The sequence below is a fragment of the Hypanus sabinus genome, chromosome 16 (assembly GCF_030144855.1).
Source record: "Hypanus sabinus isolate sHypSab1 chromosome 16, sHypSab1.hap1, whole genome shotgun sequence".
NCBI classification, from domain to species: Eukaryota; Metazoa; Chordata; class Chondrichthyes; order Myliobatiformes; family Dasyatidae; genus Hypanus; species Hypanus sabinus.
This window is the reverse complement of record NC_082721.1, coordinates 51,607,791-51,635,070: the sequence shown is the minus strand read 5'-3', so window position 1 is coordinate 51,635,070 and position 27,280 is coordinate 51,607,791. Positions and strand designations below refer to the sequence as shown.

At 44.5% G+C, this 27,280-nt stretch overlaps 1 protein-coding gene across 1 annotated transcript in view; it reads left to right on the top strand.

Annotated features, from left to right (window-relative positions):
* Nucleotides 1–27,280, top strand: part of LOC132405842 (disintegrin and metalloproteinase domain-containing protein 10-like) — a 636,699-nt gene that overhangs the window by 238,632 nt on the left and 370,787 nt on the right. Inside the window, exons 8-12 of the mRNA XM_059990833.1 lie at nucleotides 5,352–5,444; nucleotides 12,319–12,487; nucleotides 19,329–19,462; nucleotides 20,778–20,958; nucleotides 22,887–23,031. Coding sequence (XP_059846816.1) covers nucleotides 5,352–5,444; nucleotides 12,319–12,487; nucleotides 19,329–19,462; nucleotides 20,778–20,958; nucleotides 22,887–23,031 — 722 coding nt within the window. The remainder of the gene's footprint in view (nucleotides 1–5,351; nucleotides 5,445–12,318; nucleotides 12,488–19,328; nucleotides 19,463–20,777; nucleotides 20,959–22,886; nucleotides 23,032–27,280) is intronic.

Genomic DNA, 27,280 nt, shown 5'->3' with positions numbered 1-27,280 from the left:
TGATGAGGGACCTCGGCGAGGATGATTGGGAAGTTTGTGTGATGAGGGACCTCTGCGAGGATGGTTGGGAAGTTTATTTGATTAGTGACCTTGGCGAGGATGTTTGGGAAGTTGTTGTGATGAGAGATCTCGGCGAAGATGGTTGAGAAGTTTGTGTGATTAGAAATCTTGGCGAGGATTGTTGGGAAGTTTGTGTGATGAGTGACCTCGGCAAGGATGATTGGGAATTTTGTGTGATGAGGGACCTCGGCAAGGATGATTGGGAAGTTTGTGTGTTTAGAGACCTCAGCGAGGATGGTTGGGAAGTTTGTGTGATGAGAGACCTCGGTGAGGATGTTTGGGAATTTTGTGTGATGTGAGACCTCCGTCAGGATGGTTAGGAAGTTTCTGTGATGAGAGACCTCGGTGAGGATGGTTGGGAATTCTGTGTGATGAGAGACCTCGGTGAGGATGGTTGGGACGTTTGTGTAATGCGAGACCACGGTGTGAATGTTTGGGAAGTTTGTGTGATTAGAGACCTCAGCAAGGATGATTGCGAAGTTTGTGTGATGAGAGACCTTGGCGAGGATGGTTGGGAAGTTTGTGTGATTTGAGACCTCGGCGAGGATGATTGGGAAGTTTTTGTGTTTAGAGACCTCAGCGAGGATGATTGGGAAGTTTGTGTGATTTGAGACCTCGGCGAGGATGATTGGGAAGTTTTTGTGATTAGAGACCTCGGCGAGGATGGTTGGGAAGTTTGTGTGATTTGAGACCTCGGCGAGGATGATTGGGAAGTTTGTGTGATGAGAGACCTCGGCAAGGATGGTTGGGAAGTTTGTGTGATGAGAGACCTCAGCGAGGATGATTGGGAAGTTTGTGTGATTTGAGACCTCGGCGAGGATGATTGGGAAGTTTTTGTGATTAGAGACCTCGGCGAGGATGGTTGGGAAGTTTGTGTGATTTGAGACCTCGGCGAGGATGATTGGGAAGTTTGTGTGATGAGAGACCTCGGCGAGGATGGTTGGGAAGTTTGTGTGATGAGAGACCTCGGTGAGGATGGTTGGGAAGTTTGTGTGATTAGAGACCTTGGCGAGGATGGTTGGGATGTTTGTGTGATGAGGGACCTCGGCGAGGATGATTGGGAAGTTTTTGTGATTATAGACCTCGGCGAGGATGCTTAGGAAGTTTATGTGATTAGAGACCTCGGTGAGGATGGTTGGGAAGTTTTTGTGATGAGAGACCATGGTGAGGATTGTTGGGAAGTTTATGTGTTTAGCGACCTCGGCGAGGATGATTGGGAAGTTTGTGTGATTAGAGACCTCTGCGAGGATGTTTGGGAAATTTGTGTGATGAGAGACCTCGGTGAGAATGGTTGGGAAGTTTATTTGTTTAGAGACCTTGGCGAGGATGTTTGGGAAATTGTTGTGATGAGAGACTATGGTGAGGATTGTTGGGAAGTTTATGTGTTTAGCGACCTCGGTGAGGATGGTTGGGAAGTTTGTGTGATGAGAGACCTCGTCGAAGATGGTTGGGATGTTTCTGTGATGAGGGATCTTTGCGAGGATGGTTGGGACATTTGTGTGATGAGGTACCTCGGCGAGGATGATCAGGACCCGTGCTGAAGTATCCGAGACTAGAATCAAGGCACGATACAATCCTGAAACAAAAACAGCATTCTAACTAAATGTTAGATGTGAATCCAAAACAAACTGATGATTGAGCATCAAGCCTCAGTTCAGGTGCTCTTTAAATATTAAATCCTGCTCGCAAAACATGGCCGCCAATTAGCAGGGTGGCCTGAATCTTTAACAATCCATATTCCGGAGAGTTAGTGTCTGAACCCTGGTAACTGGCACGTTTGGGTGCCTGTCGTAACAGAGGTGGCTGAGTCTACAGCCCTCTCAGCCTGAGATGCTGACTCTAGGAGATTCCATATCAGGCAGTGATGGAACCATTTAGAATATTATCACCGTACATCTGCAGAAGTTTATAAGTGACCTTGATGATGTACCAAGTATCCTCAAGCTCCCAATGAAGTGGAGCCGCTGGTATGATTTCTTTGTGATTGTGCTCAGGACAGATCCTCTGGGATGTTGATGTCTAGAAACTTGAGGTTGCTCTCCCTTTCGACCTCTGGTCCCTCAGTGGCGACTATTGTGTGTTCTCCTGACTTCCCCTCCCTGGTCAACAGTCAGTTCCTTGTCTGCATCAGGGGAACACCAAAGCCCCATTTACACCCATGTCTTTGGACCCGATGTGACCACACCTTGTTCTTCACCTCTCCCTTCAGGATATTCTTGGTCAATCCCATCCCTCCTCTTCCCCACCCACCCCAAACATCCTAAAGGGAAATTATCATTGTGACTGTGCTGGCTCCAAGGACCAACCCATCCTCAGTCCATCTGGCTGACCCCATCCCTCAGTTTGCATACTTCAGCTGCAATGTGATCGCCTACTGACCTGGTGTCAAGCAAGTCCTCGGTATCGAACCGCACCAACTCCAGCCTTAGAAACTAGAGCTCAGGCTACAGCAGTGGGAGGCACTTCCTTCATCTGATTATCAGCCTCCCATCTTGTCTAACGGAGGCAGGGTATCCATGCATTGGAAATGTAGTGCAGGCAGCGTTCACTAGTTGGTTCCTGAGATGCATGAAGCCATCATCTACACTGATCGAAGTTTAGAAGACCAGGTTTTATTGCAAGACAAGTTCCCAAGGGAGGTTGAAGGGTGGATACTGACAGGAGGTTTCCCCTGGGTTGCGGGGGAGGGGGTTGTATCCAGAACCAGGGGTAGAACCAGAACCTTTTCAAGAGAGGAAGAGGATTTTTTCCTCAGGTATGTAGTGACTCTTCAGAATTCTCTCTCCGACCCCCATTCACCCTTTCCCCATTGAACGACCTTCAGACATTGAATATATTCTAGATGTTGGGATTGAAGTAAAGGGAGATGGAGTGAATGTCAGGACAGAACAATTCAAGGAGCCATTCGGCTACTCTGTGTTCTCATCTACACACGATGTACTACACACAGCACATGGATATTTTATCATTGGCTTTCTGCCCCAGCAGTGTCCCCACCCTCCCCACCCATTCTGTCCCCATCCTTCCCCTTCCCCAGTTATGACTCCACACAGTCCACCATCTTCATTGCTATCCCAACCCTCCCCATGCCATGTGTCTCCATCCTTTTCCATCCCCTGTGACTCCACCTTCCCCACCATGCTATCCTTTCCCACCCTTAACCATGATATCCCCCCCACCAGTCACTGACTATAAATGCCCTGATACTCAGCCCTGATGTCGAGATCCAGCTGATTTACCTCCACCCCAAACTCAATGCCACCCCTGGTGCTTGCCAAACATTAAGAGGAATAGATAGAGTGGACAGCCAGCACCCCTTCCCCAGGGCACCACTGCTAAATGCAAGAGGACATTGCTTTAAGGTAAGGGGTGGAAAGTTCAAGGGGGATATTAGAGGAAGGTTTTTTTACTTAGAGAGTGGTTGGTGCATGGATGCACTGCCTGAGTCTTTGATGAGGGCAGATACACTAGTGAAATTTAAGAGACTACTAGACAGGTATATGGAAGAATTTAAGGTGGGGGGATATATGGGAGGCAGGGTTTGAGGGTCAGCACACCATTGTGGTGTACTGTACTATGTTCTATCCCAGTGGCAGACTGTGGGCTCCCTCACTCCCTTTGCTGCCTCCACCACTCTGGTGCTGGTAGAGGAAAGTTCTCAGTTCCAGGGTAACCAGGTTATGGCATGTCTCCTGTGTCACATTTCAGCCCAGAGTGGAGGTTAGCTGGGCACCAGCATTGAAGAGTCTTTAGGTTCCAGTCGCTCCTCATCATCTTAGATTCCCAACTGCTCCATTAATTATAGATTCAATAACTACCCCACAGACATAAGGTCCAGGTCTACAGCAAAAGATACTATACAATGAGAATTATTTTTGTTGCATTATTTTAGAGTAAATATTAGTTTAGAAAGATGATTGTTTCAGAGTGAAGATTGGATTGGTGCAACAGACAATCTGCTGTGGGGGGGGGGGGGTGGAGTCGAGTAACATCTGTGGGAAGAAAGGAATTGTTAATATTTTGTGTTGAAATGGTGTGCCAGTACCTGAAACATCAACACTTTCTCTTCCCACAGAAATGCTGCTCAGCCCATTGTGTTCCTCCAGCAAATTGTGTGTGGCTCCAGATTCCATCAACTACAGTCTCCTGTGTCTCTAGTTTAGATAGGAGATGGTTTTAGAGTTGGTTTGTTCAGTGGAAGTGAATGCTACCTTACAGTTCGATTGGAGTAAGTTGGGTGAGGGTACTGAGTGTGTCAGTCCCTCATAAAGTATGCATAACACAGGCTGATGCACTTCTCAGCACAAGCTGAGAAGGAACAAACTGCATTCTGACATGAGAGAAGGAATAGCAGAGAGCCAGGGACTGAACAACGGTCCCTCAATGTGATAGTTGCCTATCACGGTGCTGTTTATTTTTGACAAATCAATTGATGGTAGCAGAGCAGAACATGGGTTATGTGTTGTCTCATTAAATCCAGATGTTAGAAGCTCTGCTAATCTGCAGTAGTAACTCAGAGCTGACATTCCTTCACATTCATTCACTGACATTCATTCCTGGCCCAAAGACATTTATCCACCTCAGCGTCTTTCTGCACAGGAAATCCAAACTTTAGATCTTGCACTACCTGTGATGCTCAAGGCTCTGGATATGGTAGACAATGCATAATGTAGCTCCAAAGATAGGTCTATTTGCATTTGGCTCAATAAAACCATTGTCTGTGGCTTAGGGTGGGATCTATCCCATCTAATGAACTTCTTTATTTGAAGTCTTGTAGCTGTTTTTGTCAACAAAAGTGATGGTGGTTAAGCTGCAGGAGTCAAGACAGTACGAGAGCAGCAAACATTGAGGGGGAGATTAGGATAGTGTCTAGAGATGCTGGAGGCTGCTTTCCATTCCATTTACTTCCATTCATTCTATTAAATTCCATTCCATGATTACATTTCATTTGCCTTCCCTTCCTTCCTATTCCATTCTATTCCCTTTCCAATCCATTCCATTCTTTGGCCAGTGACCAAATCAAAACTTACATTATGACATTTTCACTTTAGTAAGTTATACCTGAACTGATGTGTGCAGAGATTTTGTTCATTCCTGAACATCAGATGGAATACACTATTCAAGCTCCATAGGTTCATGCTAGTCACATGATTAACTGGCCCCAGTGGAATTAACATTGGCACTAGTCAATCACTCCAGTCACTGGTAACCACAATATGAAATATCTCTGAAGAAAGATATTGCTGATGAAAAATGTTCAATCCACCCTTCACTTTTTTGCTTTCCTTCAGATTTCGACCTATATAATGGCAGTGAATAAAATATATGAAAATGTGAATTTTGCAGAGATACGTCAAATAAATTTCAAGGTGAAGAAACTAGTGGTAAGTACTGTTATCCAGGTTACTATTGAGGCATCTGCACTGGGAAGGTTCCCACCTCTGGGATCTTGCACAGATAAATTATTCTCCCTATGACAGTATGTGCCTAATTTCCCTCAAGAGTAACCCACAGCTACTACAGTTGAGATCACAGGAAGGCAGTGATAAAGCCACAGATAAGGTAGTATTTTATAATTATGGTATGTTGTTACATTTCCTTTTTCAAAACACTAGCTCTGTTTCCTTATTTGGACACAATGTATACTTAAGATCTTTAATGCCAGAATATTAATGGCAGATCAGAATCGGGCATATGTTGTAAAATTTGTTGTTTTGCAATACATAATAATAAAAAAGCTATAAATTACAAAAAGAAACTTGTTTTAAAAATAAATTAAATTAATAGTGTGAAAAGAGAGCAACTAAAAGAAAAAAAGAGTGAAGTAGTGGTCATGGGTTCACTGTCCTTTCAGAAATCTGATGGTAGAGGGGAAGAAGCTGTTCCTCAAACATTGGGTGTGCCTTCAGGCTCCTGTACCTCCTCCTTGATGGTAGCAATGAGAAATTGGATGCAGTCTTTTTGAGGCATCAACCTTTGAGGATGCCTTTAATGCTGGAGAGGCTAGTGCCCATGGTGGAGCTGGCTGTGTTTGCAATTTACTCCGATCCTGTGCAGTGACCCCTCTGTACCAGTTTGTGATGCAACCAATTAGAATGGTCTCCATGGTAGATCTGTAGAAATTCATGGTACATCTGTGGAAATTTAAAATCAAAATGGAAAAATGCTGGAAATATTCAGGTCAGACAGAATCTGTGGAGAGAGAAACAGAGTTAAGGTTTCATGTCAACTTTTAAACAATCTTCAGCATTGTTTCCAGCATTTTCTGCCTATTCTAGCTTTGCTTTAGTCTTTACAGGCTGAGAGAGTGAATAGTGACTGCGAAAACTAATCACAGTAACATTCAGAGATTCCTTTCTCATTTCCAAAGGTTTATTTAGTGATAACAGAATCACATTAGTGCAATATTGCAGTACTTCATGATACAGTGTCACAGTCCGGTCCACTGACACCTCATTTTCTTTTAATTCCCATTTCCCCATGTTCTACCGGGCTCCTTGATTGAGGCACCTGATTGTCATCTGAACCGCAGCATAAAGACCAGTTTACATCTACTTGGGGATGTAAGCTGATAGCTATCATTGCTATCTAGAACCTATTCAAGCCTTTGTGGTGCCCATTGGTCCTGGAAAACCCCCATTGTACCTATGGACATTATGCTCCTTCTCTAGAGACACAGAGACACAGATGAAACCAAGAAAGATGAACATGCAATCAGCTCAGGCAGTACCTCTGAATGCCCACCACCTTGAACATTCGGAGTTTAGAGTTGTCTTCCAGAGGATATTAATTCAGATCTCATGGAGGCAGGCTCAGAATTTGAATTCAATTTGAAAGATCTACTGGAAAGGACAATGGAACTGACACCTGCCATAATGTCATCAGTCATTGCTCTCTGATAGTACTTCTATAACAGTCTTGATTTCCCTTTTCATCCTTTCCATATTCCTCAATCACATTTATTCCACATTCCAAAAATCAGCAAGGGTTACCAACAATGGGAGATGACCGCCTGACAATTCTACTTCCCACTAGCTTCTGCTGGTCTTGCTCAATAAGAAACAGTCTGCCCAGAGAATGTCTGGTTCAGTGCTTTCTGTAGCCACCTCTTTCAAACCAAACCAATTGTTGCTGCCAGATTTGTTATATTTGCATGACATGCCTTTAGCTCTGCTAATGATTGTTCCAAAAGTTGAAGGTATGTGTTCAATCCTTTATTAGTAATCAGTGAACATACAATCTTGAAGCGATGTAACTTAAGCATACCCAAGTGTAATTAAATGGTCAGCAAGAGAAATGACATCTGTCAGTCCCCAGTTACAAACTACTGTTATAAGTTGATCCAACCAGCTGATCTTAGTCACGACGTGTGTCTGCCTACAAATCCTCTTCTTTCTGGAAACCTCGAATGATTTCACTTCCTAATGGTTTCTCTCCTCACATTCAGCTCCAGCCAACTTTGTTGCATTATCAGGGCACAGTTCACGAATTTGTCCTCATCTTGCCATAAAGCATTGAAGTGCATTAACTAAGGAATCTGTGTATAAAGAAGATGCCATTTCAATGTGAACAGCCCAAATAGCTAGACAGGTAAATGTGACTACTAATCTCTTCACTGTATTCCTTCTGCTCTTCACCTCAAAAGGTCCATAGTTGTCTAATCCAACATGGGTTCATCTGGAGAGAACCTGTCCAGGAGTAGAACTGCCATGTGCTGGCATTTTCGAGTTGTGTGCAACTGTTGACAGCAACACACTTAGTCAGGATTCTTCTAATAGCTGTACTAGCAGAGGGAATCCAGTATTCTTGCCACAACCTGGATAACGTGTGGTTACGGCCACCATATCCCACCTCTTGATGTACATGCCTCAGAATGAGATTTGAGATATGACAATCCTTCACCAGTATAACAGGATGTTTAGACTCTTCTATCATGACCTGCTATCAAGACATTATCTCCAAGTACTGGGTTAAGCTTCAAAATATGGCTGCATCACTTCACACTTTCTTCCCTCCGCAAACTCAAGAATTTATCTGGAAATCTCTTCCTTTACAAAAATCTGTGATCTCCAAGTCTGAGTTCCTCCACTGAGAGACAATCTTGGCCAATCTAACCTTTGGTTTTTTCCATCTCTCTCTCCAAAGAATACCTTTGTTGTTTTTCACCCAAGTAAGACTGCAAGTAAACAATATTCAATTGTTTCATTTTCAAACTAAGAAATAAGAGCACATTCTTAAGCCTATGAATCCAAGTTACTATCTTTTTCAAATGGGTCCAAGATGAGAAGTGATGGATAATACATGTTACTGCATCCAACTCTTCTTTTATCTGCATGATTTTCATTGTAACAATCTCCTTGACTTCTGGATCATCTAGCAGAAATCTTTCAAAACCTTTGGGCTTCACAGACCATTCACTTTCAGGCCATTGAAGGTATTTAGGTCCTGACACCCAAGTCTTACTTTTCAGAAAAGTCTTCATCTTCAATCCTGTAGAGCTCCCATCTTCAGGGTTGATTAAAGTATTCACACATCTCCATTGCAATACCTGTAGGACCTCAGGAATTTCTGAAATTCTGTTAGTGACAAAGAGTAGGAATCTGGAAGTTTAATTTCTAATATACTTCAGCACAGAAGTACTATCAGTCCAAAAAACTGAATCCTGAAGTTGCCTGTACAACTCTTCCACAATGTGCCCATATAGCTTGCCATCATGGCAGCAATGAGCTCTATACAACGGACAGAAACCGACTTCACTGAAGCTACCCTAGATTTTCACATAATAAAAGCACAGTGCACCTGTGGACATGTGTCATGCAAAAATAGGTAAGTCACTACGAGGGGTGATTGATATGTTCGTGGCCTAAGGTAGAAGGACTCAATTTTAGAAAACATAGCACATTTATTTTTCAACATATTCCCCTCCTACATTTACACTCTTCATCTGGCAGACTTGGAGCATACGGATCTTGGACCTCCAGAGAGTGTCCACAAATGGATGATTGATAAGTTTGTGGCATAAGGTAGAAGGAGATGAGTTATACAGCTCTCATTACATACACATGCAGGTCAACTCTTTGAGTGATTATGCAGAAAATTTGAAGTTAATAACTCATTCCTTCTACCCTAGGTCATGAACTTATCAATCACCCCTGATGAGTTATTAACTGATGACTTCTTCTCTGTCCGCACCAGTAACTTCACCAAAATTCAAGGATTTCAAATATCTAGTATTCTTGAAGTCTTCCAATTGGCAAAATTCTTCAAGTCAGCTTGTCCACTCATGAACAACTGATGTTGGTTTAGTTTCATCCCAACCAAGTTCTCTCTTGCATAGGTCTTGTAGGATTCCCCTGGCTAATAACACTACTCAGAAGGCAGTGGAGGCCAATTCTCTGGATGCTTTCAAGAAAGATTTAGATAGAGCTCTTAAAGATAGCGGAGTCAAGGGATATGGGGAGAAGGCAGGAACGGGGTACTGATTGTGGATGATCAGCCATGATTACATTGAATGGTGGTGATGGCTTGAAGGGCTGAATGACCTACTCCTGTACCTATTGTCTATTGACTCAAGATTCCTAAAGAGTCACAGACAGAACTAACTGTGGAGAGGATCCCCCTTATGGTTAACGGTCTATCCTGGATTGTGATCTTAAACTTGAAAGTCTCAGACTGAAGACACCATTGCATACCTCCAACAAAGGAATACACTCTCCACCGGAGGAATATTTGATCCAAATCCAAACCTTCATATTTTTGCTCTTCGTTCTTCTGGTATAACAGATACCACACTATGTCTGCTGGTTATCCATTTCATGAGTCAAAAAACACCTTTAGAACAGAAAAAGTTTATGAGTTTATGTTTATAAGCTTTTTTAACCTTTTTCATAAACCAGGCCTGTTTCTGTGCTGTAATTGTTATATGGTTATATGGATATAAGGTAAAGTATATATAAGGTGTGTGTGTGTGTATATATATATATATGGTATATCATACAAAGTCATGATAGTGAGACAATGCCTTTTCTTCAGAGGGCTCTGACACCAGGCAGTCATTAACACAGAAGCAATGCAGAATCTTATTCAGCATCTTGCAGCTGAACTGCCCTTTGTTGTCTTCTGCTTACCTCCTAAGAGCAAAATTGGCACAACTCAGTGAAGTTGCTCCAAAGAGATGTAACACCGTATCTTCACTGAGGTCGTCATCAGGCCACCGGAGAAACCAGAGTAGGTCTGCATCTTCTGCTGGCATCTTAACCTGATGAAACATTAATTCAATGTCCAACATGATCACTACTGTTTCTTTTCTGATCTGGTTATGATCTTGTGTTATGAATTCTGATCAGGTCCTTGTAACAACTGAGCATTAAGTGTCATTCCCTGGAAGGTCACTCCACAGTCAAACACAACACAAAATTTACCTTTTTTGGGGTGATAGACATACGTGATGTGGAATATACCAGACATTTCCATCACTACATTCCAGATCCTCTACTGGCATTCTTTTAGCATAACCTTTGAAGATGACATCCTTCATGCAAGCTACGTCAGTGGCATGAAATGACTAATCTTTCTTGAACCTTTTCCTTAGATTCAGAGCATGCTACTCAGCAATCCTCCTGTTATTAGGTATATTAACATCTTTCTTTCTCAAAGATAAACCAATCTGGTACAGACCATCCACCAGTTTTGCCGAATCTTCCACCAGCTCCATGAACTTGTGATCTTCTCTTGACCAATCAGGTTGTTCCTCCTGTCTGCATTCAGGGACTTGAATTGCTGCTGCCAAAGTTCACCCAAGCACAAAACTGAAATCCTATTAACTATTACCTCTGGCCAAGCGTGGTCTCTTCTACCACCATAGTCTCCTTTGAATGATCCATTAACAGTCTAACCCAGCAGTGTTCTGATTGTATAGGGTCCATCATTAACACTGCGAATCACCTGCAATGGCTCCAATGTCTTAGGTGTATTTGCCCCTATCAGCAGTTAATGTCTGAATCAATTGCCAGCAGATGTGTATGCTTCAGTTGAAACCATTCCTGGAGATCCCTGGAGTGTGCTGGGATGCTTGCCGGGGATGAAAGATGCCTCTTGCAACCCTTGTTGAAGTGTCGTGTACACAAACAGCCAATTTCTTTTCTTTTAGGAAGACACCATTTTCTTTTAGGAAGGCAATCTTCTCCTTATGAAACTTTTTCACCAACCGAGAACACAAATCCAAAGTATGTTCATCCCAGCAGAATAGGCAAACCAAGTCATTGTTTCTGGGCTCAGTTTTAGCTTTAATTTTCACGGTAGCCACAGTAGTGGCCAAGCTGCTTTGTCTAGTCTTAGAATGAATTTGTGATCCGGTTTTGTTCACACCTTTACTTACTGCCAGTGATGTAGCCTTAAGTTTTTTCCCAAGCACTGTGTGTGTAGTAATCTTCATTTGTCTTCCAATAAAAACAACCATGTCAGTGAAGGTAACCTTACATTGCACCTTTCTTGCAGTTTACAGACCACTGAACTCCAAATCTTATGTAAGTTTAGGGGTAATTTATATATGACAGTAGTCATATTAGCAGGCATCTTCGGCTCACACATATCCTACAAGTCTCCCATAGCATTTGCAACAACCTTTAAAAAAAAGACTGTAATCTTAAAGACTAAACTATTCCTGTAGTAAAGGTTGAGCTTTTAGATATTCTTCCTCTTGCTGGCAACTTTTGACAAGTTCTCTAGGGTAACCTAGTTTGAGGAAATAGAGATGGTCACCATAATCATTAGCCTTGCCTTCAATGCTATTTTTGAAAGCCCTCATAAGAGAATGATACTGCAATGAAGATTTGAGTCTCTTTTTTAGGAAGAGGATGCAATGCAATGTTGTTACATCTTGAAACTTTTTATTTCCTTTTGTGTCCTTATGGCCTCCAGCAGGGCATTTAGACCTCTATCACCTGAAACACAAGTGTTACCACACTGTAAGTTAATGCCCTCTGAATCATGTTGTGTTATTGGATACACTAGTGAAAATTAAGAGACTAGTAGACAGGTATATGGAGGAATTTAAGGTAGAGGGTTATATGGGAGGCAGGGTTTAAGGATTGGCACAACATTGTGGGCCGAAGGGCCTGTACTGTGCTGTATTGTTCTATATTCATTCTAACTCCCATACAGGGACAGGTATCACTAACACAAGGCACTGGCTGGGGGAAGCCTCACTGGAAATTGGATCTTTCTTTTCAACCTGAATTTTGAACTTTTGAACTTTAGATTGACACTGAATACAATGAAACCAACCCCCTTCACAGCCGCTTCCTTAGTGTGGAGAAACTCCTGGACCTGTTCTCTCTGAATGACTGGAGCGATTACTGTCTCTCCTACCTTCTGACAGACCGCGATTACAACGGCATTCTGGGAATTGCCTGGCAGGCAAAACCAGGTAAGTTAAACTGGAGCTGGTAGCACTGTCACTGGTAAGGGTACAGTTGAAGAATGCACAAGGCAAGATCAGCAGCAGGTAGTCTTCCTGGGCCAGGAACTGGGCAGGCTATGTAGCCTAATAGCACTAAGCAGTGCTGTCTTCCACTGGGGTAATAAGTGAAGGCATGGGGCTACGGTCTCCTCCCCATCAGAAACTCCCTCAACTTCACTAACGCCCAGACTAACTTACTCTGTCTTTCTCAGTTCTGATGGTTTAACTGTTCCTCTCTCCACAGCTGCTGCCTGATTTGCTGAGTTTTCCCAATTTTTTCTATTTTTGTATGTGTGTGTTTGTGTGTGACTCTGTCTGTGAATGTGTGTGGAAGTCAGAGAGAGAAGATGTATCTGTGTTTCAACGGCTGTGGGTGTCCGTTGGTGAGACTGTGTGCTTGCCCAGTGAGAATACATGCTTTGACTTACTGCTGTTTGTAGCCAGTCTGTGTGTGTGTATGATTGTGCACACATGTCTATGTGAGCATCTGTGTCTGTGAGTTTGGGTGTGTGTATGTGTATAAATATACGTGTTTGTGTATGTACGCATGTCTATGTGTCTGCACATTAGTCTGTGTGTGTATGTGTGTGCACATACTTGTATGTGTATAAATATACGTGTTTGTGAATGTATGCATGTCTATGTGTATGTGTGTGTGTGCGCGCGCGTCTGTGTTTAAGATGTGGTAGACCTTCAGGAATGCAGGAAAGTGAGGAGGGTGGTTTCTTAAAAATTACGAGGGCAAAGAAGGTGCGTGAAGTATCACTGGTAGAGGAAGGAAAATCCCAAGTATAATAAGGGGAAGTGTGGGTCCTTTAGGGAGCAACATGCAACATTGATCAGTAGATGAGCAATGGTGGGTAGAAGTTAATCCCAATAAGTGTGAGCTGATCCCCATTGGGAAGGCTGGTAAGGACAGGTCATATACAATGAATGGGAATGGCATAATCCTTGGGAGTGCTGGAGGACCTTGGTGTTCAACTCTGACAATCCCTGAAGGCAGTAGCATCAGTCGGTAGGGTGGTGAAGAGGGATACTTGCCTTTGCGAGCCAGGGCATTGAATACAAAAGCAGTGCATTAAATTTTATAAAACATCGCAAACACAAGAAAATCTGCGATGCTGGAAATCCAAGCCAACAGACACAAAATTTTGGAGAACTTAACAGGCCAGGCAGCATCTGTGAAAATGAATAAACAGTGATGTTTCAGGGAAAGAGCCTTCATCAGGACTGGAAAAACAGATGAGAAATCAGAGTGAGAAGGTGGGCAGAGGGAAGGATGTAGTACAAAGTGGCAGGTAACTGGGAGAGGGGGAGGAGTGAAGTAAAGAGCTGGGAAATTGATAGGTGAAAGGAATACAGGGCTGGAGAAGGGGGAATCTAATGGGAGAGGATAGAAGACCATGGAAAAGAGGGAAGGGTGAAGAGCACCAGAGAGATGTGATGGGCAAGTAAGGAAAAAAGTGAGGGAGGGAAATGGTGAAGGTAGGGGGCAATTACTGGAAGTTCGAGAAATCGATGTTTATGCCATCAGGTTGGAGGCTACCCATACAGAATATAATGTGTTGCTCCACTAACCTGCGTGTGGCCTTGTTGTGGCATTAGAGGAGGCCATGGACTGATGTGTAGGAATTGGAATGGGAAGTAGAATTGAAATGAGTAACTACTAGGAGATCCCACTTTTTCTGGCAGATGGAGCATGGGTGCTTAGCAAAGCAGTCTCCCAATCTACATCGTGTCTCACCGATAGACAGTAGGCCAAACACTGATTAGGCCACAGGTGGAGTATTGTGTGCAGTTCTATTTTCCACACCATAGGGCACATATGTCAAACTCAAGGCCCGCGGGCCAAATCCGGCCCGCGGTGGAATTATCTTTAGCCTGCGAGATAATATCTAATTTCTATTAAAGCTGGCCCCAGTAATCGAAGCGCCTATGGCATATGATATGGCTAATGCTGAGTTTATTCAGGTACCAGGTTTTCAGGGTTTTTAGTGTTTATTCGGTTTCCCTGGTTTATTTCCTGAATATCATTAATGAATAATTTTTTTTTCTATTAGAGCTGGCCCGCCGGTATATTGCATGCACCACTAATACTACAAATCCCACAATGCACTGCCAGTGCATTGCTCGCGCTTGCCTTACTCTCTCATCAGCATCCTTATGGCGCTAATCACGTGTGGTCAACTTTCAGCTATCCCTCACCCCAAAAATGGCTGAACGAAAGGTGGACTTTGAAAACAGGGGTTTTCAAGGCAGGTGGGAGGCAGAGTATATGTTCACAGATATAAAGGGCAAACCTGTTTATCTTGTGTGCGGAGATGGTGTGGCTGTAATTAAAGAATATAACGTAAGACGACACTATGAAACGAAACACCACGACAAATACAAGCATCTGGACAAGAAACAGAAGCCCGCGATGTGCGGTCAAAAGAGTGGATTGGTGTGCAGGATCCGGGAGAAGATGCGGGAGGAAAACGGCGCAGGTGAGCTGACAGCTTATCACTGCATCATACACCAGGAATCGTTGTGTGGCAAAGCCTTGAAAATGGAACATATAATGAGCACCATAACATGAGCAGTTAACTTCATAAGAGCCAAAGGTTTAAATCACCGCGAGTTCAAGTCATTTCTGGAGGAGTTGGGTTCAGAATATAATGATTTGTCCTATCACACAGAGGTGCGATGGTTAAGCCAAGGAAAAGTGCTGAAAAGATGTTTCGAGTTGCGTGAGGAGGTCTGTCAGTTCATGGAAAGCAAAGGGAAAGACACAACAGAGCTCCGGGATAAAAAGCTGCTTTGTGAAATGGCGGTTCTGTGTGACATCACGAGCCATCTCAATGCGCTCAACCTGCAGCTTCAGGGGCGGGGTCGTGTGATCACAGACATGTACGCTGCAGTGAGGGCTTTTAAAACCAAGCTGCGCCTGTGGGAGATGCAGATGCAGCAAGAAAACTTGAGCCATTTTCCATGTTGCCAAACTATGAAAGAGCAGGTTTCTACCCACGTGCAAAGTTTGCTGAAAAACTTAGCATACTTGGTGCCGACTTCACACGGCAATTTGCCGACTTTGAAGCCCAAAAAAGCAGTTTTGAACTGCTCAGTAATCCATTTGCAGCTGACGTGGAAAGCATACCAACCAACATACAAATGGAGCTGATTGAACTCCAATGTAGTGACACACTCAAGGCAAAGTATAACTCGGTGGGCGCTGCACAGTTTCTACGTTTCATTCCCGACACAATGCCCCAGCTGCGTACCCAAGCTGCTCAAATGCTCTCTAAGTTTGGCAGCACATATCTGTATGAACAACTGTTCTCTTTGATGAAGATAAACAAAACATCACACAGGAGTCGTCTTTCTGATGAACACCTTCACTCTATTCTGAGGATTTCCTCAGCTCAGAGCCTGACTCCAAACATTGATGAACTTGCATCCAAGATGAGATGCCAGGTATCTGGCTTAGACTAGTGTGAATCACAGTGTGTTGGCCTGTGGAAAAATGTTTTCATTAGAAATTACTCCGGAAAAACTGCAGATAAAGCCATAAGAAATAAATGCAACTGATTTTTTATTTATTTAATGTTCAATGTTGTTTTTGTAGGCAATAACCTAAGCTTTGTTAGTTCCAGGTTAATATGTGTAATAAATTAATTTCAGTAAGTTTTGCAATAAACGCTGAACCAGTCCGGCCCTCGACTTGTACCAGTTTTTAAATTTTGGCCCACTGTGTATTTGAGTTTGACACCCCTGCGCTAGGTCTACATTTGTGTTTGCTAATGCTTGATTTCAAACGGTTTATTAATGGAAAAGGTATGGCTCCCAAAACAATCTTAGCCGAAATAGCATTGTTTCTTTCTCGTTGCCTACTTTCTTGTAGTCTACGTCTGTAAGTTAATACCAATCATAAAAAGAATGCTTGCTAGGCAATCTGCTTCATAAAAAACGAAATTCGTAAAGTGAAACAATTTTAGATATAGCAGAGACTGAGACACATGAGAGGAGGTTGAAAAAATGAAGGCAACGAAAGCTGTGGGAGCACGCATGCGTGCACAACTGATCCGGCCCGCATGAAGTCGCATTTTTCTCAATCCGCCCCGTGACCTAAAATGAGTTTGACACCCCTGCCATAGGGTGTGACTGGACTGGAGAGGAGATTCTCCAGGATGTTGCCTGCAATGGAGTGGTTTTGCTGTGACGAGGGATGGGGTAGGCTGGGGTTTGTTTTCCTTGGAGAGGCAGAGATAACAGGTATACAAAATTAAGAGGGGGAATTTTTGGGGTATACAGTAGGAAATGTTTCCTATGAAATGCAAGCAGATGGGGTTAGTACAACAGGTTCCTGATGATCAGTATGGGCCTAGTGGCCTTAAGGGCCTGATCTGTGACTCAGTTACATTGAGGGTACTTATATACTGGGCTGACGAGCATCGAGGCATGTGGATGCGTTGGATGAAGATGCTTTTGAGGGAGGGGCTTGGATAGGATGTGGGAGAGATGTAAACAGAATTGGGGAGGGAGCTCACATATACATGAATGATTAAGTGAGTAAGAGGACCTGAGAATACGGTTGCAGTTCCAGTTAACAGGGAGGTGTGCATAACTCACTTCGTGTGATGTGTGTGGATGTTCTGGAGTGCTGTACGGAGGGGTGGGTGCCTGTGGAATGCTCTGCCACAGACTGTGGAGGAGGACAAGTCCATGCGCATATTTATGGTGGAAGTTGATGGTATCCTGATAGGTCAGGACATCAAAGAACATGGCGAGAAGGCAGGTGTATAGGGTTGAGTGGGATCCATCATCTGCCATGAAGGAATGGTGGAGCAGACTCGATGGGCTGAGTGGCCTAATTCTGCTCCCACATCTTATGATATTATGTTGTGTTTGAATTTATCTGAGGGAATTGTGTGGATAAATCACACTGTTTGGAGACATGTATACTGTATAACTCCCATCAGGGTCTCTTAACCCTTGCAGTGTCTTAACTCTACCCACAAGGATTCAACATCTTCTGATTCTATGCCCCCTCTTTCTAATGATTTGATTGTATTTTTAACTAACAGAATGATCCAAACTACTCTGTCTACCTGCCCGTTCCCAACTTCAACTGCTCCCTGCTTCAGTCTAAGCTCCCCTCATGTTTTAAGAAGGCAATGATAATCCCGGTGCCGAAGAAAAGCAGGGTGGCATGCCTGAATGATTTGTGGCTCTAACATCAATTGCTATGAGTGCTTTGAGCGATTGGTTATGTCACACATCAACCATACCCTACCGGTCAACCTCGACGCTTTGCAATTCGCCTTCTGGAGCAACAGGTCAATGGCAGATGCCATCTCTCTGGCACTACATTCCTCCTTAGAACACCTGGAGAATAAAGGCGCATATGTAAAGCTCCTTTTCATTGACTATAGCTCTGCCTCAGCATCATTCCAAATAAACTGATTCCTAAGCTCCAGAACCTGGGCCTTAGCACTCAGATCTGCAGCTGTATCTTCAACTTCCTCACAGACTGGACGCAGGCTGTAAAAGTAGGGGACAAGCTCTCCTCTGCAATCACTCTGAGCACCGGTGCCCCACAAGGCTGTGTACTCAGCCCCTTGCTGTACTCACAGTACACCCATGATTGTGTAGCCAAGTTTCCATTGAACTCAATATATAAGTTTGCTGATGACGCCACAATTGTCGGCTGTATCTTGGGTAATGATGAGTCGGAATACAGAGAGGAAATTAAGAACTTGGTGGCATGATGCAAAGACAATAACCTGCCCCTCAACATCAGCAAGACGAAGGAATTGGTTGTTGACTTCAGAAGGAGTAGCGGATCGCACGACCCCATGTACATCGGTGGTGCGCAGGTGGAACAGGTGAAAAGCTTTACGTTCCTTGGGGTGAATATCACAAATGACCTGACTTGGTCTAACCAAGCAGAGTTCACTGCCAAGAAGGCTCACCAGCGCCTTTACTTCCTGAGAAAGCTGAAGAAATTTGGCCTGTCCCCTAAAACCCTCACTAATTTTTATAGATGCACCGTAGAAAACATTCTTCTAGGGTGCATCACAACCTGGTATGGAAATTGTCCTGTCCAAGACTGGAAGAAGCTGCAGAAGATTGTGAACCTAGCCCAACACATCACACAGACCAATCTTCCATCCTTGGACTCACTTTACACCACACGCTGTCGGAGCAGTACCCACCCAGCTAACACACTTTTTGTCCCTCTTCCCTCCGGGAGAAGGTTCAGGAGCATGAAGATTCGTACGGCCAGATTTGAGAACAGCTTCTTTCCAACTGTGATAAGACTGCTGAGTGGATCCTGACCCAGATCTGGGTCGTACCTTCCAAGTATCCGGACCTAACTTGCACTACATTACTTTCCCTTTTTTATTTTCTAATTATCTTTTATAAATTAAATTTTTATTATATTTACTTTGATCTGTACTCCAGGGAGCGCGAAGCCCAGAATCAAATATCGCTGTGATGATTGTACGCTCTAGTATCAATTGTTTGGTGACAATAAAGTAAAGTAACTGTGATCTTCTTTCAGCCACGATTCAGTCCTGCCAATCTCTAACTGCGCTATCTTGTTCCGTATACTGCATGAATTAAAATATACCAACTCTGCCTTGTATTCATCATCCTTTTCAGTTTCCTCCCCATTTACTGGAAGCTGAGTTCTGATTCCTTTCTATGAATTTCTTGAAATATATCCTCCTGCTGTGGATTCTTTCATGGACACCCAGGATCTGGTGCTCGAGACTAGTCTGTCCTCTGACAAACTCACTGACTAAACACAGTCTTTTCTTTTTAGGAACCACTGGTGGGATCTGCTCCCCGACTCACAACACTGGTCTCATCACACTACAGAAGTACGGTGTACACATCCCTTTGAAAATGATCCACATCACTCTTGCGCATGAGCTTGGCCATAGCCTGGGATCACCTGTGAGTATGAGATTCAATTAGATGAGGCTAGATTTATTTATTGATCACATGTACAGCAGGCATACAGTGAAATGCGTCATTTGCGTTAACTGTACTAGGTACAGACCACAAATGTCACCGCACATTCCGGCATCAACATATCATGCCCGCAATGCTCAGAATGACGTGCGGCCATCATACAGCAAGCAGCAACAACAAAAACCATTTTCCACACCTCACACCCACTACACACACAGATGGGCTTCCAACCTCCAGACCAGGGCCCCAGGCTTGCAGACACTGGGCTACCGACCTCTGGAGTGGCTGAGTATACAAGCATTGTAAATGTCCAACATGTGACAAGTGTCCTGTACATATGAATTGTGTGTTCACGTGGGAGTGGGTGCTGCAGGCTTTCTGCAAGTGTTAACACACTATGGTTCAATTAATCCAATCACACCAGGGACATTATAAAGTGAATGTAACACATATGTAAGGAGACATCCCTATAGGAAGTGGATAGAACTCTTTGCATACTGGGCAGTGTGGTTCCAACTTGAATGACATATTGAGGGCAGGGAGACAATGTACCCAGAGTAAGGGAGACAGTAGGCCCTGGGTCAAGGAGATAGTGTCCTCAGTGTCAGGGAGACAGCGTGGCCAGAGTAAGAGACATTCCAATTTTCCTATGAGATGAATGGATCTCCCAGAGAGGTGGTGCTGAGGAGAATAAATGGAGTTCAGACTCCCACAAGTTGAGAGAGTGTGGGTGGTATAAGTGTCTGTGCTATGGTTAAACAGAACATTCACCGAATGTGTGTAGGTCTGTCACTGATGAAATGAGGTCAGAAGGTACTGGCACTCTAGGATCAACAGTGACTGCAGGGCAAACTTTCCTGATCAGGCTGCTGTAGAGAGAAGTTGCATTCGCGAGCTTTTGATAACAGTCCAAGCAAGAGGGGCAAGTAACTGGATAATGTACCAGCCCAAAATTACCTTAAAGCCATTCGGGTCAGTCACAACGTCCTTTCATGCAGCACTCCTTTGAAGGTTGTGCCCATGAATCTAAACCCACAGGGTAATTTTCAATTGTAAAATCATAAACTGTGGGAAAATACCTTTCTGCAGGTTGTCTTTAGTTCTCTAAGTCTGTGCTCTAGGCTAGGTGGGTCTTTACCCATTGGCAATTACTTCCTCATTTATCATTCTGTTTAAACTGGCCCTGACTTTAATCTGCCAAATTATCTTTCCCTGGAGATTTGACAGATGAAAGGATGTTGGATTGAAGAACAATCTTATGCAAGGTTCATCCAGCTTCTGATTTCTTTCTTCCCAGCACGATGAGGGCGAGGAATGCATTCCACCAGAATCCTCAGGTTTCCAGAGTAGTGGTGGAAATTACCTGATGTTTCCCTTTGCTTCCAATGGACTTGAATACAATAACGACAAGCTGTCCCCGTGTACAATCCGGCACATCAGCAAGTTGCTGCTGGAAAAGAAGGACCAGTGCTTCGAGGGTAAGAGGGAGGTGGGCATGGGGCTCGCTGGACTGCGAGGTTGGGGAGTCCACAGGCCTGTACAGACAGACAGCTCTCTACGTGACTGTAATGTTCTCAGGGTTCAATGAGAGAAAAGGGGCCAACGTCCTTGGGATTCCCTCAGCCCTCACTATCATCAGGGAGAGATCTGAGCACCATGGAATTCTCAGGGTTTTTTAATGAGCTTGCTGAATTCTTCCCTGATTGCTTTTAAACCTGTATCTTCATCATAAGCCCACAAGCTCTGGTTTTAGACCTCATCTATCGGGAGAAATGTCTTGTTACCTACCATGTCTGTGCTCTCTGTATCTTTGTGTACCTTTGTCAGGATGCAGTGCAGGTGTGGTGAGTTTAATGAGTGAGGGGAGTGAGAAGTGATGTGTGGTGAGGTGTATTCTGTTGCTGACCCTAGGTAGCCTTGATCGGTGTGGTCCTGGTCTCAGTATACCCCCAGTGTGGTCCCATGGGATCCCAGTGTGTTTCTGCTGTCTTCTTGGTATGTTTCCAGACTGTTCCTGGTATGGTCCCAATGTGTGTGCATTCTCAGTGTGTTCCCAGTATGCTCCACCTGGACAAGCCGGCGAGCACTGTGAGGGTCATGTTTTTTGACTTCTCTAGTGCGTTCAACACCATCCGCCCTGCTCTGCTGGGTGAGAAGCTGACAGAGATGCAGGTGGAATCTTCCCTGGTGTCATGGATTATTGATTACCTGACTGGCAGACCACAGTACATGCGCTTGCAACACTGTGTGTCAGACAGAGTGGTAGTGGCACTGGGGCTCCACAGGGGACTGTCCTGTCTCCCTTTCTCTTCACAATCTACACCTCGGACTTCAACTACAAAACAGAGTCTTGCCATCTTCAGAAGTTTTCTGATGACTCTGCCATAGTTGGATGCATCAGCAAGGGAGATGAGGCTGAGTACAGGGCTACGGTGAGAGACTTTGTCACATGGTGCGAGCAGAATCATCTGCAGCTTAATGTGAAAAAGACTAAGGAGCTGGTGGTGGACCTGATGAGGGCTAAGGCACCAGTGATCCCTGTTTCCATCCAAGGGGTCAGTGTGGACATGGTGGAGGATTACAAATACCTGGGAATACGAATTGACAATAAACTGGACTGGTCAAAGAACACTGAGGCTGTCTACAAGAAGGGTCAGAGCCGTCTCTACTTCCTGAGGAGACTGAGGTCCTTTAGCATCTGCCGGACGATGCTGAGGATGTTCTACAAGTATGTGGTGGCCAGTGCTATCATGTTTGCTATTGTGTGCTGGGGCTGAGGGTAGCGGACACCAACAGAATCAACAAACTCATTTGTAAGGCCAGTGATGTTGTGGGGGTGGAACTGAACTCTCTGATGGTGGTGTCTGAAAAGCGGATGCTGTCCAAGTTGCATGCCATCTTGGACAATGACTCCCATCCACTCCATAATGTACTGGTTAGGCACAGGAGTACATTCAGCCAGAGACTCATTCCACCGAGATGCAATACTGAGTGTCGTAGGAAGTCATTCCTACCTGTGGCCATCAAACTTTACAACTCCTCCCTTGGAGTGTCAGACACCTTGAGCCAATAGGCTGGTCCTGGACTTATTTCCACTTGGAATAATTTACTTATTATTATTTAATTATTTATGGTTTTATATTGCTATATTTCTACACTATTCTTGGTTGGTGTGACTGTAATGAAACCCAATTTCCCTTGGGATCAATAAAGTATGTCTGTCTGTCTGTCTGTCTGTCTGTGTGTCCTCAGTGTGTTCCCAGTGTGGTCCCAGTGTAGTTTCAGTGCGTGTGCATTCCTGGTGTGTTCCTGTTGTGGTCTCAGTTCCGTTGCTCCACCTTCTGTGGTAAAGGAGGAGGTTTCACTTCAGGAGGAAGTGACATGATGTGTCTGCTCTGTCTTACAGAGAGTGGACAGCCAATCTGTGGGAATCAGCTGGTGGAGGAGGGAGAGGAGTGCGATGTCGGAGACAACACCAACGATCCCTGTTGCTACGGTGCCAATAATTCCAAAGATAAATCCTGTAAACTAAAGCCAGACAAGCAATGTAGGTAAGCCATCCCACCTTCTACACGAACTACTATTGCTGAGGGGTTACAGTAACTGAGGGCTGACATATCCCTCTGACCAGGTCTTCCATTGTCCAATGGTGGCTCCAAATCCATGATGTCCATTTCCATCTCCTGCCACAGGTGCTCATTCACTCTTCCCCAATCCCTTCCACTTCCAGTGACAACACCTGTGGTGTTGCCCTTCCTCCCTGCGATATTTCCTGTATGATTCTTGCTCACAAACAAGAGAAAATTTGCAGATGCTGGAAATCCGACCAACACACACAAAATACTGGAGGAACTCAGCAGGCCAGGCAACATCTAGGAAAAGAGTACAGTCGATGTTTCGGGCCAAGACATTTCATCAGGACTGGAAAAAAAGCTGAGGAGCAGATTTCAGAGGTGGGGGGGGGGGGAGTGGGGAGAGAAAAACACAAGGTGATAGGTGAAACTGGCAGGGGGAAGGATGAAGTAAAGAGCTGGGAAGTTGATTGGTGAAAGAGACAGAAGGTCATGGAAGTAAAGGCAAGTTCCCAGAAAAGATACTTGGCTGTAGTAGCAGGTCTGGGTAGGCAAGTGGTCAATGAGTCAAAGAGCGGCAGGGAGAGAGGGTTTCACTGAATTCCTGTCGAAAGGAGGATTTAAACTTCTTCAGGGTAGGCATCCCTGGAAGAGACTTTGCAGTGTAGTAACCCAATCACAAACAACAGAAAATCTGCAGATGCCGGAAATCTGAGCAACAGCCAAAGAGTTTCAGCCCAAAACACCAACTGTATTCTTTTCTTAGATGCTGCCTGGCTTGCTGAGTTCCTCCTGCATTTTGTGTGTGTTGCTCACTCTTGTTCACTCTCCTTTCCACTCTCTCCTATTCATTCTCTCTCTCCCTCACCTCCTTTTCTCCCTCCCTCTCCCTCTTCCCTTCCTTTCTCTCTAACACTCTCTCTCCATCTCGCTCCATTTCTCCCACTCTTTCCCTCTATCTTTATCATTCCCTTTCTCTCTCCTCTCTCTCTTTGTCTCCCAATCTCTCCCTCTCTCTCTCTCTCTTTGTATTCTCTCGCTCCCTTTCCACTCCCCTCTCTCCCTCTCTCTCACATAAGGTTTGTGAAGTATAGATTCTCTACATCTGGATTTCTGCTCTCCTGACAGTTCCAGTCCAAATGTGTGATCCATCCCTTGGGTCCTCTGGCCTGTTGGTTCTGAGGTCACTGCTCAAGTCAATGTGGAACTCATAGATGGTTGGGTGGGGTGTGGATTGGTGTGATTGGTGTGTAGCACCTTACAAATCACCTAGACAATTTTTTGACTCTTGGCTCTTCAGAATATTGAATACCCCTGGATTACAACTGGCTGATTTGACACCGTGTTTGGTCTGCTCTTGCCTTATGTCTTGTCACATTTGGAAGTGTCATCATACTTGGCCAACTCCCTTTACCATGTATCTGGGTCAGTGTAGAATGTCTCGTTCCCCTGTCTGTATAACTCATTTCTTGCCATGCAGAGCCAGATGTTGGGAATGACCTGCCAATGAGTGTGAACAGCTGGATCTCAGCCCCCTTTCCTGCATCACCCAACTGGTCACATTCCGTTCCCTCCTGAACTGATTGTCCCTGCTCAATTACCCAATCCCTGATCAGGCCAGTTTATCATCTCCACTTTCATTTACTCTCTCTTTTGGCATCTTCTCAGAGGCCGTCTGAAAGCCCGAATACACCACATCATCCAGTCCATTTGATGAGCTACAGCAAACTTGTCACTTGTGATTTCCCTGTCAGACTTGCACCCTGTCAAGTGGTCTGCTGGCATCCTCCGAATGGAGCAATGTGAGTTCATCCTTCAGGAGGATGAAGAGTGGGGTAGAAGGGAGATGGTGTACAGAGGGACACAGGTATCCTGAATCACTGATTCATGCATTGTCAGTAACAGTTAGGTCAGCATAGGGCATGCTAATCTTGAACACAGGATTCACCTTGTCCCAGTTGTGCAGAGCCCAGGCAGGACCTCACCAAGAATATTGACAAGCAACTGCTTCTGGTGAGTGTAGTACTGCAGCACTTTTTCTGCACACTACTTGTGAATAACACTGGGGTGGGCAGGGAGATTGGGGATCTCACTTGGTGATCTCACTGATCGTTTACCTCAGACCATCTGGCAGCAAAAGGCCAAAAGGCATGAGGGAGAAAATTTATCCTAAGATGAGCCTTTATAAGGCAATGGTCAGACTGCACATGCAGCAATGTGAGCAGTTTTGGGCATGTTGTCTAAGAAAGGGTGTGCTGGTATTGGAGAGGGTCCAGAGGAAGTTTACAAGAATGAATTGGGAATTATAGAGTTAATCTACGAAGGGCATTTGATAGCTCTGGGTCTGTACTCACTGGAATTTAGAAGAATGAAGAGAGAGATCTCATTGAAACCTATTGAAAGGTCTAGATAACATGGACATGAAGAGGATATTTCCTATACTGGGTGAAGTCTAGGACCAGTGGGCACAGCCTCAAAATAGAAGGACCGAGGTCTGTGAAACTTATTGCCGCAGATGGCTGTGGGGGCCAAGTTACTGCATACATTTAAAACAGAGTTTGATAGGCTCTTGTTGGATAAAGGTGTCAAAGGTTACCTGACATAGGTGTTTATGTTGTCCAGGTGGACTAAAGCCATGTTGACGAGCCGTCGAGACTGCACCTGTTGTTGACCTATTGTGGTGAGAGGCAAATTGCATTGGGACTAGGTCCATGCTGAGGCAGGAGTTCAGTCTAGTCATGACCAACCTCCCAAATCATTTCATCACTGTCAATGTGAGTGCTACCGGGTGATAGTCATTAAGGCAGCCCACATTATTCTTCTTTGGCACTGGTATAATTGTTGCCTTTTTGAAGCAAGTGGGAACTTCTGCCCGTAGCAGTGAGAGGTTGAAAATGTCCTTGAATACTCCTGCCAGTTGGTTGGCACAGGTTTTCAGAGCCTTACAAGGTACTCCATCAGGACCTTCTGCCTTGCGAGCGTTCACTCTCTTTAAAGTCAGTCTAACATCGGCTTCTGAGACAGAGATCACAGGGTCATCAAGTGCAGCAGGGATCTTCACAGCTGTCGTGTTCTCCCTTTCAAAGTGGGCATAGAAGGCATTGAGTTCATCTGGTAGTGAAGCATCGCTGCCATTCATGCTATTGGGTTTCACTTTGTAGGAAGTAATGTCTTGCAAACCCTGCCAAAGTTGTCGTGCATCTGACGTCGCCTCCAAATTCGTTCAAAATTGTCTCTTCACCCTTGTAATAGCCCTCTGCAAAACATACCTGGTTTTCTGGTACAGGCTGGGTTGCCAGACTTGAATGCCACAGATGTAGCCTTCAGCAAATGACATACCTCTTGGTTCATCCACGGCTTTTGGTTTGGGAATGTACAGTAAGTCTTTGTAGGCACACTCTCATCCACACAGGTTTTAATGAAGTTAGTAACAACTGCAGCATTCTCATTCAGATTCAAAGATGAATCCCTGAATATAGTCCAGTCCACTGATTCAAAGCAGTCCTGTAGGCACTCCTGTGCTTTCCTTGTCCATACCTACTTGGTCCTCACTTCTGGTGCTGCAGTCTTCAGTCTCTGCCTGTACTCAGGGAGTAGAAGTACAGCCAGGTGATCAGACTTCGCAAAGTGAGGGCATTCTTGATGGTGGTGTAGCAATGGTTCAGTGTGTTGTTTCCTCTGGTATTGCAAGTGATCTGTTGATGGGAGGTGCTTAGTGAATTTTTTCAGACTTGCTGGTTAAAATCTCCCAAAACAATGGTGAAGGTGTTAGGGTGCGCTGTTCCGTACATGTTGATCCTATTACTCAGATCATCTAAAGCCTGCTTGTCATTGGCCTGAGGTGGAATGTAAACTGCTATCAGAATGATCACAGAGAACTCCTGTGGTACGTAAAAAGGATGACACTTTACTGCTGGATTTACTGTCTGGTGAGCAGAATTGGGATGATGTTGATCATGAGGCATACTCCACCACCTCTGCTTTTGAGAGACTCTATAGATCTATCCTGATGATGTATAGTAAACCCATCGATCTGAATCATCTATCCCCTATGTCTCATGGTCTTATATTGTAACAAGCAGCCAGAATTTCCATGGATTTGTAAATATAAGTTGTGTTCGAAGACCAACAGCATGGACGTTATCTGACATCTGTGGTCTGATGTCAGACCTGCAGAGAGTATTCCCCATCCCCCACCTTCAGATCAGTGGGGTTTTGAGGTTGGAGT